This window comes from Salvia hispanica, chromosome 3 (genome assembly GCF_023119035.1).
Source record: "Salvia hispanica cultivar TCC Black 2014 chromosome 3, UniMelb_Shisp_WGS_1.0, whole genome shotgun sequence".
NCBI classification, from domain to species: domain Eukaryota; kingdom Viridiplantae; phylum Streptophyta; class Magnoliopsida; order Lamiales; family Lamiaceae; genus Salvia; species Salvia hispanica.
In genome coordinates, this window is record NC_062967.1 from 8,925,896 (window position 1) to 8,937,097 (window position 11,202).

Sequence of the window (11,202 nt, forward strand, 5' to 3'; positions counted from 1 at the left end):
TAAAAAAATATAGATGTTTCTAAAATCTTATTTAGATTGCAATATCATGATTGCTGCTAATTACTCATATGAGAGGAATAGGGTTTTATAAATCTCAACATTGATCACATATAATTTACTCATATATTCAATATTTCTATATCATCATCATTTAATCAAATCTCAATATAACTAAATAAATGAAATATATAGCCCATCATATATAATGCATTTTAACAAGTGAAAAAACAACCCACGTTAAGAATATAATTTGATGTTTTTATGTCTCATCAATTTGATCAAGAACTTAGAAAAATATTAAAAGTGGCACAATCATATAATAGTAGAGTGTTATTATCATAACTTTGCTTTTTCATATACATTAACGCTTATTTTCATTTTAATATCAATACTTTTTTATGAATAGTTTTCGTTTGGTCCCTTATTTCATGACTCAATTGCGTCCATTACAAATTATCATTTCCGGTTTCACATTTGACATCTCACAATTATTAAATGTTTTTATTAGAATTACGATTAACACATCAATTAATTTATCTTAATCAAATTAGCTTAATATATAATCACATTTTAAAAATAATTCACAGCTGCGTGTTGTGAAATTTTCTAAATAAGTCCATCAATAATTCCAGTAAAAACCCTTGACTCGGCCTTCTATATTTCTAATTTAGGCACTTTAACTTTATTTACATAAAAAAAATAGTAAAAAAATTCAAGACTGTAAAGAGGAAAACAGAAGTTCACCTCCTGTACAATTTCTTCGAAAATCAAGAAGCTGCTTTTCCCACATTTACAAACATTAACGCTTACAAACAAATTAAATGTGAAAGTGAAAAACGATCAATTAAATGTTATTTGAAATATGCTAAATAAAAATATTATTCCTCTAAACCAAATCACAAGCACTGTAAATCGAGCGATCACACTGAAGCTATGTTCTCTCACATATACACATATATATGTATGTCTATGTATATACAAACTAAACTGATATCTGCTCCTGCTGCATGTTAGTTTAGCAGTGATTAAACCTCTAATCGATGCGAAAATAAATGACCAAAACATGAAATAATCGAGCTAAAAACACAACTAAACCGAATAATTTCACATAAAATCAACAAGTCAAAGATGATTATGCATATCACGTGAAACCGGAAGTCATTATATACACATACATACACGTATGGCTAAAACAGTCTCTCTCTAGACCGAGTAAAGGCAAGGCCAAATATTCACAATTCACAAAGAGATCGGAAACGAAAACCCCTCAATTTGTGCACCTTTTGAGAGCGGTCTTCCGGTAGATATCGGCGAGGGGCAAAACGCGCTTTCTCCTCCGCGGCAACGCCTCTTCTAGAAGCTTCTCCGGATTGATCACGCTCGACGAAGAATCAGTCGTCGTCGCCGTCGCCGTCGTCTCCCCCACGCTTTCCTCTCCAATTTCCTCCTCCGCTGATCGCTGCTTGATTTCCTTGGGGAAATCCAGCCAGAGGAGGTGGAAATCGGCGGCGGATTCGGAATCGCCGCTGCTGAGTTGGATCAGCTGCAGCACTGCGTCCATCTCTAGCTGTGTGAGGCTCGATTCTTCCATCTGGCTTCTGCTTCTTTGGATTTTTGTTTAACGGGTATATATGTAGAGAGAGAAAGGATGAGAGAGAGAAAGAGAGGAGAAATATATAAGTGGGATGGGCAATGGGATGCTCTCAAATATACACAAATTACTGACCAATGGGACACGAAACCGAAAGTCATTCCTTCTTGCTCATGGTTTTTGAAAGGACCAAATTGCCCTTCTATGGAATTCTTATTTGGATAACTTTTTTCCTTTTTTGCACTTTTATTTTTACCCTTTAAATTAATCTTATTTCTCTTTATTATTTTTTTTCATAATCTATTTTTCTCAAATTTTATATACTTTTTTTATTTCTTCTTTTACTTTAATAATTTACTCACATATAGTAATACTAGTAGCACTATTTTTCTGGAAAAGATAGTTATAATAGCCCTTCTAAAAGAAGAATTTGATGGGCAAGTTTAAGGATAATGGGATATGGAGATAGGGTTGTGATCTCCTTTATGATAAGAACATAGAATTAATGGGGATTATAGTCTATAGATATGTTCTTCTAGATTTCAGTTGTAGTTACAAATATATTGTTTTGAGTGAATGCTATTAAGATAATCACTTTATCTATTCTGAAAATACCACAAAATATTAAATTTCGCATAAACTCTCTCTATTTAAATTGATTTTTAATTAAAAAAATGAAAGAAAAGGTAATTATATGAGAAATCTATTGATATCATAATTGCATATATTCAAAATAACTTTGATGATATTTTGTACTCCATTTATATATTTTCAAAAAGTAATAAATATCAATATATCCATCCTATTATCATGATTTCTATGTTAGTATAGCGATATATCATCGATATAATTTAGTCTATATATGACAATGTCACACACAATATTCGGATTTTTGTCATACACTACAAAATCAATATTACTTGTAGATTTTCTCTAATAACTACCTTAGCTTTAATGAATAATCATAATTTCCTCACATTAAAATAATTATAAATTATAGTAATTAATTAAATACCACATGACATTTGTGGGAAACATTAAATTACAATATCTAATGAAAGGAATAAGATATACTCGTAGTAAGTATAATATGTGAAGAGATCAAGAGAATACATGTATTTGGAGAATTAATCAATATAGTACTACGAGGGGCAATAAGGTAATATAGCGTAGCGTAAAGTATTTGTGACATTATTTATTGGAATTTATTTCATATAATCAGCGTATGAGTTAAGGCTTAATATCGTTCTTCGCCGACTTAAAATATTATAGAAAATAAATAATTTTGATTAATAAGATAAATTGTGGGACCCGTTCACCCGTTGGCCAAATAAATATACTATTTCATTTATTTTGCGGTGTGTTTGGCAAATGTCTGATTAATTTTAGTAATTACTCCGTCCATTCTTATTTCGAATAGTGAATACCAAAAAAGATATAAGCACCAGTTTTTCTCTACGGATACGTATGACTATATGTCTATATGTTTAGTTAATGTGAAAAACTTGATGCGAAAATATTTCGTACTACTACATGATTTTCATTGGGGATTCCGTTTGAAAGTTATGGATTTATTTACTGAAGAATAAATACGATGCATTAGATGTTTTCACGAAGTCGAAAACCTTGTAGAAATTAAAAGAGCTTTTAAGTCAAAGTGTTTATAATGCAATAATAAAAAAAAGAGAGAACTCTGAGTTCTAAGAGTTGTATGATGAGAATGAGATTCATATAGAGAAACTCAAGAGAGGAACTCATTGACAAAATGGAGTGGCATAACAAATGAACAAAACGTTGAAAGAGAGTGAGATGTATAAACCTGAACTAGTTTCATGTTGGTACAACTTTGCGTAAATCATACAGATTAGTATTTCATTAGCATTTCATTTTAATACATTCCATCTTCAATTTTTTGATGCCATCAACTTTTTTTTTTTATATTTTAAATCTATGTGGGTGAGAAATTAGGGATTTACTACAGTTGATCAATGAACTGTGGCTGAGAAATTTTAGTGATTTTTCCTTGGCACATTGAAAGAACCGTGAGTGAGCAATGAAAATGGCATGTCAAAAATGATCTCAAAAAATAGACATTTACACGGCCTTGGAATTTCCAAAAGCCTCAATATTTCTACGCAGGAGATGGTCGGTGAGGGTCGTAGCCTTGTTGTAGTTATTGGGAGATGATCTTAACTGCTGCTCTTGGTACGGCTCGATGGCATCATTTGCTTCGCCTCCTCGAATTCTCCCCAATTCACCTGGAGCAATTTCTCCGGGATCTAGTACACCAAACCTAGCCAGTCTGATATATGAGACTCTTTCTTCATTGCACCTCAACAAACTTCTGGCAACAATTGCAAGAAAAATCACTATTTGGTAGCGTTAGTAGGAAATAAGAATATGCCACATGATTGTGCAGAGTCCGTCTGAGGTGTAGCATGATCCCTGTGGTATATGATTTGGATTCAAATATTGCTGTTCTCTTTGTTTGAGAATGTGACAACGTTTTATGAATCTACAACACAACACTCAGCAAATATGGTGAATTCACCATATAAGCTCGGTGCAAATGACTTATGGTTATAGATACAGTGCAAGTGACTTATACGTGCAGTGCAAACATTCTTACCCTCACTTACAGGTGCAGGGCAAGCATCTCAAGTTCTAACAAATAAGAGATTGTTTTTAACCGAGACCTACACACACATACATGTATATTTAAGCCAGGCAATTCAGACCATGCTTTGTGCTCATGCTCATGATTCACAGGTGTAGAAAACTAGAAATCATACTCCAACTGAAACCCTATCAGTAATGGAATAAAAAGCCTTATGAATGAAATGTTATAAGACTATATAGTTTTACATTAATTACTAGGAGTTATTTATCCTAATCTTGTTATTGCATAACTGATTCAAAGCATATAACATTAAACTTTGACATCATACGCCCTAAGTACATGGGCCACTTTCCCCTAATTAGAGTCACTCAGGTATAGTTCCCGTTCTTCTTCGAATGCTCACATTGTATTCAGGCCACATTTACCATTGTTGTAAAATTATCTTAGTCCCAAAAAAATGCTAAAAGCACCAGTGACCAGAATAAAACATTAAAAACAGACCATGCTTAATCGCTCTGTGATGTGAGTGATGCACATAGCTAGAGACACATAAATATATAAAGAAACCGGTAAAATCTTTATACCTTTTCTGGTCCATCGGCAGAGAAAGAGATTTGTGGAGGTTCCTGATGTGAGTGCTATGCCAAGACAAAGTATCAGCCAAGATGACTTTCGATTAAACAGCCAGGGGAATTTTTAAGTTGATCCTAGACTCTGTAGTTCTCTCAGATGACAATGAACATGTCTGCACACTATTTAATGCATTTTTTTCTATCTCATTGGCTTCACGTCCCATCCCAGCTTTTCTAAGGCAAGTCACCAAAGAACTTGTAGCAATGCTATCTGGTGCACAACCCGTTGACAACATCTTGTTATAAATTTTTATAGCTTCAAACATTCTCCCTTTCATACAATGCCCCAGAATCAGAATGGTATAAGTCATCTTATCATGGGAGCACCCCTTTGCCTCCATATCTGAAACAATTGCATTTGCCTCGTCTATTTTTCCAGCTTTACAAAGCACATCGATCACGGGGTTGTAAATAAACGGTTGGGGGATAATTTCTTTCCTCCCATTCAGCTCCCTTAACAAGCTACAAGCTTCATTCAATCTATTCCACTTGCACAGGCCACTAATAACGATGGAGTAAGTATACGCATTAGGAGACACATTCCTCTTATTCATTTCATCCCAAAGCTTCATGCATTGGTCCATGTCTCCGACCCGAGAGTTGCCTTCGATGAGAGAGGTGAGTGTCACGACATCAGGACGGACATCACTCCTGACCATCTGCTCATAAATCTTCAAAGCTGAAGCTATCTCACCCTTTTTCCCAAAACCATCAATAACAACATTAAAACTAAACAAGTTCGGTCTAATCCCACAACCAATCATCTCATGAAAAAGGGCAGCAGCATCTTCCATCCTACCTAATTTGCAATATCCAGAAATGACCGAGGTGTAACTCACAACATCTGGAGAGAACTCACACAGTGATTGCATTTCTCTCAGCAATTCCTGTGCTCTATCCGCACTGCCAACTCTACACAGCCCGTTAATAAGGGTATTATACGTAACAAGATCAGGATAGCAACCGAAACTGCTCATGACATTGAAAAGCTCAAAAGCCTTCTCAACCTTACCCGCCACACACATACCCCGCATCACTATGTTAAACGTAAAATTGTCGGGGCGGAAGCATTTCGACTTCAATATATGACTTCTCAAAAATAGAACTGCCTTGTCCACCTGATTTCTACTGATTAATGAGCTCAAAAATTTGTTATACACAAAGGGACTAACTGTTTCATCTTTCTGCTTACACAGCTCACCTCTCGCAATTAAAATGTCTTCCGCAATCCCAAACTTCCCCGCATTCGAAAACGATGAAACTAGATAATCTAACAGAGATTTGTCCGGGATAATCCGGTCAGCTCTCATGTAATCATAGACTGTTTTAGCAAAATCAATGAGGTTTGCTCGACACAGTGACCTAATCAGCAACTCGAAAGTTGATTCGGTGTGAGTAACATTCAAATTCAGCCGTGAGTAGCTGAAGAAATTACAGGCTAATCTAGGCTCATCCGATCTATTGCTCAATAAATAAATTACACCATAAGCAACCATAGGATCCAAATTATTTCGAAAATAATCAGAGTTGAGAATAGCAAGCGATTGGGGGTGACGAGAGCAGAGTGTGAAGACGACTTTTACGAACCACTGAGTCGAAGTAGGGGAAGAATTGGGGGATTCCGTCCGCGCCTGGCCGTGGAATAACGCCGTCGATAGAGCCTTCGAGATCATTGCCCGCTGATGCCAAAACTCCATGGTTATTGATTGTGTAATCGAAATGTATCTAATTTCAATCGGTGAGTTCTCGCATTGGACAAAAAATTGTCTGGATGTGGAGTTTGGAATCGGAGGGAATACAGAAATGGAAGTGTTGAGTTTCGAGAGCGTGTGGATCTGAAAATGGTGGCGGAGAAACTAGGGTTAGTTGACGGCGGCGGAGGCGCGGCGGAGAGATGAAAGGGCATATATCTAAAGGAGGAAATATTCTCTTGTTCGGTCGAAAATAGCCCTGAAAAAGAGCTCCGCTCAAACCGTTTTCTCCATTGTTATAATCTTCGAAATTAAAATTATTATCGCTCTGAAAATTTATGAAATTGCTAATTTTATTACTCAATGTTAATTTCATTTTTATAATTGGCATGCTTTCAGATTTAGAATTATTATTTTCCTTATCCATCACCCATCCTCTCTAATTCATACTCCCTCCGTTCACGGATAATAGTCTCATTCATCTCTGGTCTGACATGTGTTTTAATAAATGTTGAAAAAAGTGGGTGGAAAGAAAGTTAGTGGAATATGAGTCTCAATTATTTATATTAATTTTAAATGATATGTGAGAAGAATGAGTTGTGGAATGTGGAGTCTCTTTATCATTTATGGTAATTATGAATCGAGACTCTTATTCGTGGATGGACCAAAATGGAAAAATGAGACTCTTATTTGTGGACATGGAGTAGTACTTAATTTGTAAATGTAATTGCAGTTGTAAAAGTGAATTTTTCATATTGATAAAAAAAAATGACGTCCAAATGTAGTTTAATAAGTAAAACAATTTCCTTTTTATGCATGGACAATTCGAATCACCTCATGTGTGTATTTGCTTATGAATATTGATTTTTCAATGTTAGACTTTGGTTTAGACTTAGGTTGCTGGGCTTTTTAATTTATTAATTGTGGGCCTTTAAATATCGGCCCATAAGTTCTTCTCTATCGCATCCTCTTTTGTAGTCTCATCAAGAAAACGACAAAAATGTTTTACGTGTAAATTTTAAAATACATTAGTTCCATAAAGAAAATAATTGCACATAATTCTGGATTTTGTGAAGGGAATACTACTCTGACATATAGGCATTGTAATTGAGTTATTTTTTTGTATTTATTTTGATTTTTATTTTTATTAATTTTTTTTTTTTTTTAACCAAACAGTGTAATTTCAGCTAATGTATGGACAAATAGAGTGACAAATAAAGAAACAAATTTAATTGAATGCTGTAGTTGTGGGTTGACTATGTAAAATAAAGCTTTGAAATACGAAACTCTGGATATGTTTTATATGGAAAGGTACATTGGATATTACTCCCTGATTTCGTTCACAATATATTACGTCGAATAATTATAAAACATGAACAAAATAAAATTAACTACACACCTAATTTACACGAATATTATTTATCATCAAAGGTTCTAACTTCTAATGTCTATTGTCTAGTTATTATATCCAGAAGCTTCAAACCTTAAATCTCTATGCCTATTAATTCTTGTGCTACTCATACTTATTTTTTCAAAAGTAAAATCTTTTTAGTAAGAAGTTAGGTCAACATCAAATTTAAATTGTGACAGACCTACCTTTTTATATAGTATAACATAGTACTCCTGTATTTAAATTTATGTCTGATCTGTAGAAAATAATATGAATGCAATATTTGTTTTAAAAAAAAATAAAATTACTACTCATAATTATAGCGAGTACGACAAATCGCAAAAAGGGAGTGTAGTCGCCCATTTCTTCCATCTTCATCTCTCTCTCTACGCTTCGGTCACCTTTATATCTACGAAGACGCAATTTGAATTTAGTGTAGGATTAGGAGTTTGAATTTTCAATCGGGGACAAAATTGATTCAATTCCGTGAAAAGCGGCGGGCGGTTTGAATTTCATGTTGATGGCGTCGTCGAAGGTGATCGCGTCCAGGTCACCGCCCAATTCGGATCTTCCGCGTGACTCCCCAACCTCCTCCATAAATATCCACTCCGATCAACCACCTAGGGGTTTCGGCTCCATGAATATGGACGAAATCTTCCGCAACATCTACCCCGATTCCGCCTCCTTCGACAGCGCCGGCGACGGAGGAGCGATGAATGGCAAGACGGTGGAGGAGGTGTGGAGGGACATGGTCACCGGCGGAGGCGACGCTCCGATGACGCTGGAGGCTTTCCTGACGAAGGCGGGGGCCGTGAACGAGGAGGACGTTGGGGTTCCGCCGATGCCGCCGCCGGTGATGATGAATCCTGCGCCGGGGGTTCCGGCGGCGGGGTGCGTGCAGAGTGTGATCGGTGTGGAGTTTGGGAGCGGGAGGGGGAAGAGGAGGGCGGCGGCGGAGGAAGTGCCTCTGGATAAGGCGACTCAGCAAAAACAGAGACGGATGATTAAAAATAGGGAGTCTGCTGCTAGGTCGAGAGAGCGGAAGCAGGTTTAGCTCTCTCTTTCTCTATCTCATCATTTTTTTATTGTTTTTTGCTTTTCCCCAATTTTTAACCTAAGTAATTCTATCACTACTTTTCATTTTTTAATGCATAATGCTTCGTTGTTGCTTGATTCAAGGCTTATACCGTGGAGATGGAGGCTCAGGTGACAAGCCTAGAGGAGGAACATGAAATGCTCTTGAGACAAGAGGTGCCTCTTTCTCATCGCATATTCTGAACCTTTTTTCCTTTTCTAATTGATTTTCTGATGTGGAGGAAGGCTCTCATAAAACTCTAATTTGCAGGCTGAAATGAACAGGAAGAGATACAAGCAGGTATGTATTTCTGAGAATTTGTCGACATTTAAGCTCATTTTACACAATTTTGACATGAAAAGTGCTTTATATGCGTTTTCAGATGTATGCACCTTTTATACTTTTTTCATTTTGTGTAAGCAATTGGTTCTTTTGCCATGAATTTCAGGCTAAAGCAAATGTATTCTCTAGACCATGTGCATATGAAGTAACACATGTATTTTGAGTGTCTTTGGTTTCTAAGGTAGTCAAGGTAAATCTAAATCAAAAGTAACACTAGCTTGTCAAGGTAAACCATGTGCATATGTTGTGAAATTTTTGGTTGTTGCTTTTGATGATGGGAAATTGGGGTTGAACCTGGTAACATTGGCTATAACTTGCTCATACTGTATCTGGAAGGACATTTGTTTGTGTTTGATGAAATCAACTTTGAATGGTCTGAGTCTCTGAGATAAGAGTGGGAGAACTGACATTCGTGAATCTATTTGTTCTAATAGACTCTGTTGATCATCCGTATGTAGTTAGTTATCTGGACTAACTGATCTAATACAAATGTGATCTCAAGATGTATGCATGTTATGTGATCAAAATTAAATTTTCAAGGGTATCAAACTGTATCTGGAAACTTGTAAGTAAGGTTGATATGTTGATAGAGACATGATATATAATTGAAAATGTTTAGGTCTTTGAAACATCATTATGATTAATATTACAAAGGGTGCCTTAACTACAGAAGCTTAACAAGCACACCAGGTCTGTTGAACATAAAATTTAGAACTATACTTTTGGGCTTATGGTAATTTTATCATTTTGTTTTTAATCTTCATGTTAAAGGGAATGATTCGGTTTTCCTCAATGGAGTAAGCTTGGAAGGACTTTGTAATTGTTAAGACGCAGAGATGTCTTAATTTAATTATATACGGATCTGAGTTTTTGTTTCCTGAAATTCTATAGTGCAAGATACCTAGCCTTCTCCATGACAAATCTGTCATGAATATGATCAATTGATCCTACTTAAGTATGATGGAAACTTTCAAGTTTCAACCATCCTATCATGTAATACCGCAAGCAATATCATAAATAATGCTGATTTCCTTCTTGTTTACTGCATGAATCCCATTAGTGCCTTGAGGAGTAATTTTCAGGATATGGCATGATTAACATCTGACTGTCATGCTTTAACACATCCTTCTAATTCCTCTGCAATGTTAGTTCGCTTTGTGATAAACTAGAACTTACTTCGCTTATATATATGTTCGTAAACTAAGGGTGTCTCTTACTTTGGTGGATATGGTGTTGTAACATGTTGATATGATGATTGCTAAGTTCCTCAGTCATTATGTAAAGCAAATACATATCTCCGCTAATTGAAAAAATGACCTTAGTGATATTTTTTCCAGAGTGATTGTCGACAACATATCTCTAAATCTGTTGACTTCCTCTTCATGCATATTTAAATCTATGTCCTTGAACAGTTTGATTGTGTTAGTCTGAATCACCGAGCATCCATAATGGTGTAATGCAGCTCATGGAGAACTTAATTCCGGTGGTAGAGAAGCGAAGACCTCCAAGAGTTCTGAGGAGCACACGCTCCATATAACGGTGGATGTTGTGGTTGGCAATGACAAAGTTTATAGGGAAGTAGGTCTTGGCCTGCCATGGCGGAGCTCCAGCAATGTCGCGAGAGGTCGTTCTGGCATGAGCTAGATGGATAGTTAGCTACAGATGTGGTAGCTACAGACATGTAAATCAAAAGCAGCACACTTTAAAATTTTAAAACAAAACAGTTTCTCTAATTACTGGATTCATATTAATTAAATTTGCTAGTAGTAGAGTATTTCTATGTTTTGTTGTGGGTTTTTCTTTCAGTATTTTATGTATTTTTGGATGCAAAAATATTTCTCTAGGAAAATGGTTGAATATA

At 35.8% G+C, this 11,202-nt stretch overlaps 2 protein-coding genes across 7 annotated transcripts; one reads left to right on the forward strand and one right to left on the reverse strand.

The window, feature by feature from the left end:
* Nucleotides 1-3,585: 3,585 nt before the first annotated feature.
* LOC125217091 (pentatricopeptide repeat-containing protein At2g06000-like) lies at nucleotides 3,586-6,781 on the reverse strand. 3 transcript variants are annotated; one of them, XM_048118916.1, is made up of 2 exons: nucleotides 4,796-6,781; nucleotides 3,586-3,932 (listed from the first exon to the last, which is right to left on the reverse strand). In XM_048118916.1, exon 1 carries the CDS (start codon nucleotides 6,538-6,540, stop codon nucleotides 4,888-4,890), a length of 1,653 nt encoding a protein of 550 aa, XP_047974873.1. In that variant the 5' UTR covers nucleotides 6,541-6,781; the 3' UTR covers nucleotides 3,586-3,932; nucleotides 4,796-4,887. The 3 variants fall into 3 exon arrangements, with proteins under 3 accessions (XP_047974873.1, XP_047974872.1, XP_047974874.1); XM_048118915.1 differs by having other exon boundaries at nucleotides 3,586-3,935; XM_048118917.1 differs by lacking the exon at nucleotides 3,586-3,932 and adding an exon at nucleotides 3,946-4,036.
* A 1,483-nt stretch (nucleotides 6,782-8,264) lies between these two features.
* Nucleotides 8,265-11,121, forward strand: LOC125213171 (bZIP transcription factor 12-like). Of its 4 annotated transcripts, none has more exons than XM_048113559.1 (5): nucleotides 8,265-8,972; nucleotides 9,104-9,175; nucleotides 9,270-9,299; nucleotides 9,448-9,531; nucleotides 10,804-11,121. In XM_048113559.1, exons 1-4 carry the CDS (start codon nucleotides 8,439-8,441, stop codon nucleotides 9,502-9,504), a joined length of 693 nt encoding a protein of 230 aa, XP_047969516.1. In that variant the 5' UTR covers nucleotides 8,265-8,438; the 3' UTR covers nucleotides 9,505-9,531; nucleotides 10,804-11,121. The 4 variants fall into 4 exon arrangements, with proteins under 4 accessions (XP_047969516.1, XP_047969517.1, XP_047969518.1 ...); XM_048113561.1 differs by lacking the exon at nucleotides 9,448-9,531 and having other exon boundaries at nucleotides 8,269-8,756; nucleotides 8,802-8,972; XM_048113560.1 differs by lacking the exon at nucleotides 9,448-9,531 and having other exon boundaries at nucleotides 8,266-8,972; nucleotides 10,754-10,889.
* The last annotated feature ends 81 nt before the right edge of the window (nucleotides 11,122-11,202 follow it).

Excerpts from the sequence above, each read along its gene's own strand:
- LOC125217091 (XM_048118916.1), bottom strand. The coding sequence starts at position 6,540 with ATGGAGTTTTGGCATCAGCGGGCAATGATCTCGAAGGCTCTATCGACG.
- LOC125213171 (XM_048113558.1), top strand. The coding sequence starts at position 8,439 with ATGTTGATGGCGTCGTCGAAGGTGATCGCGTCCAGGTCACCGCCCAAT. Across the intron at positions 8,973-9,103 it reads GGTCGAGAGAGCGGAAGCAG|GCTTATACCGTGGAGATGGA; the intron begins GTTTAGCTCTCT and ends GCTTGATTCAAG. Across the intron at positions 9,176-9,269 it reads AAATGCTCTTGAGACAAGAG|GCTGAAATGAACAGGAAGAG; the intron begins GTGCCTCTTTCT and ends TCTAATTTGCAG.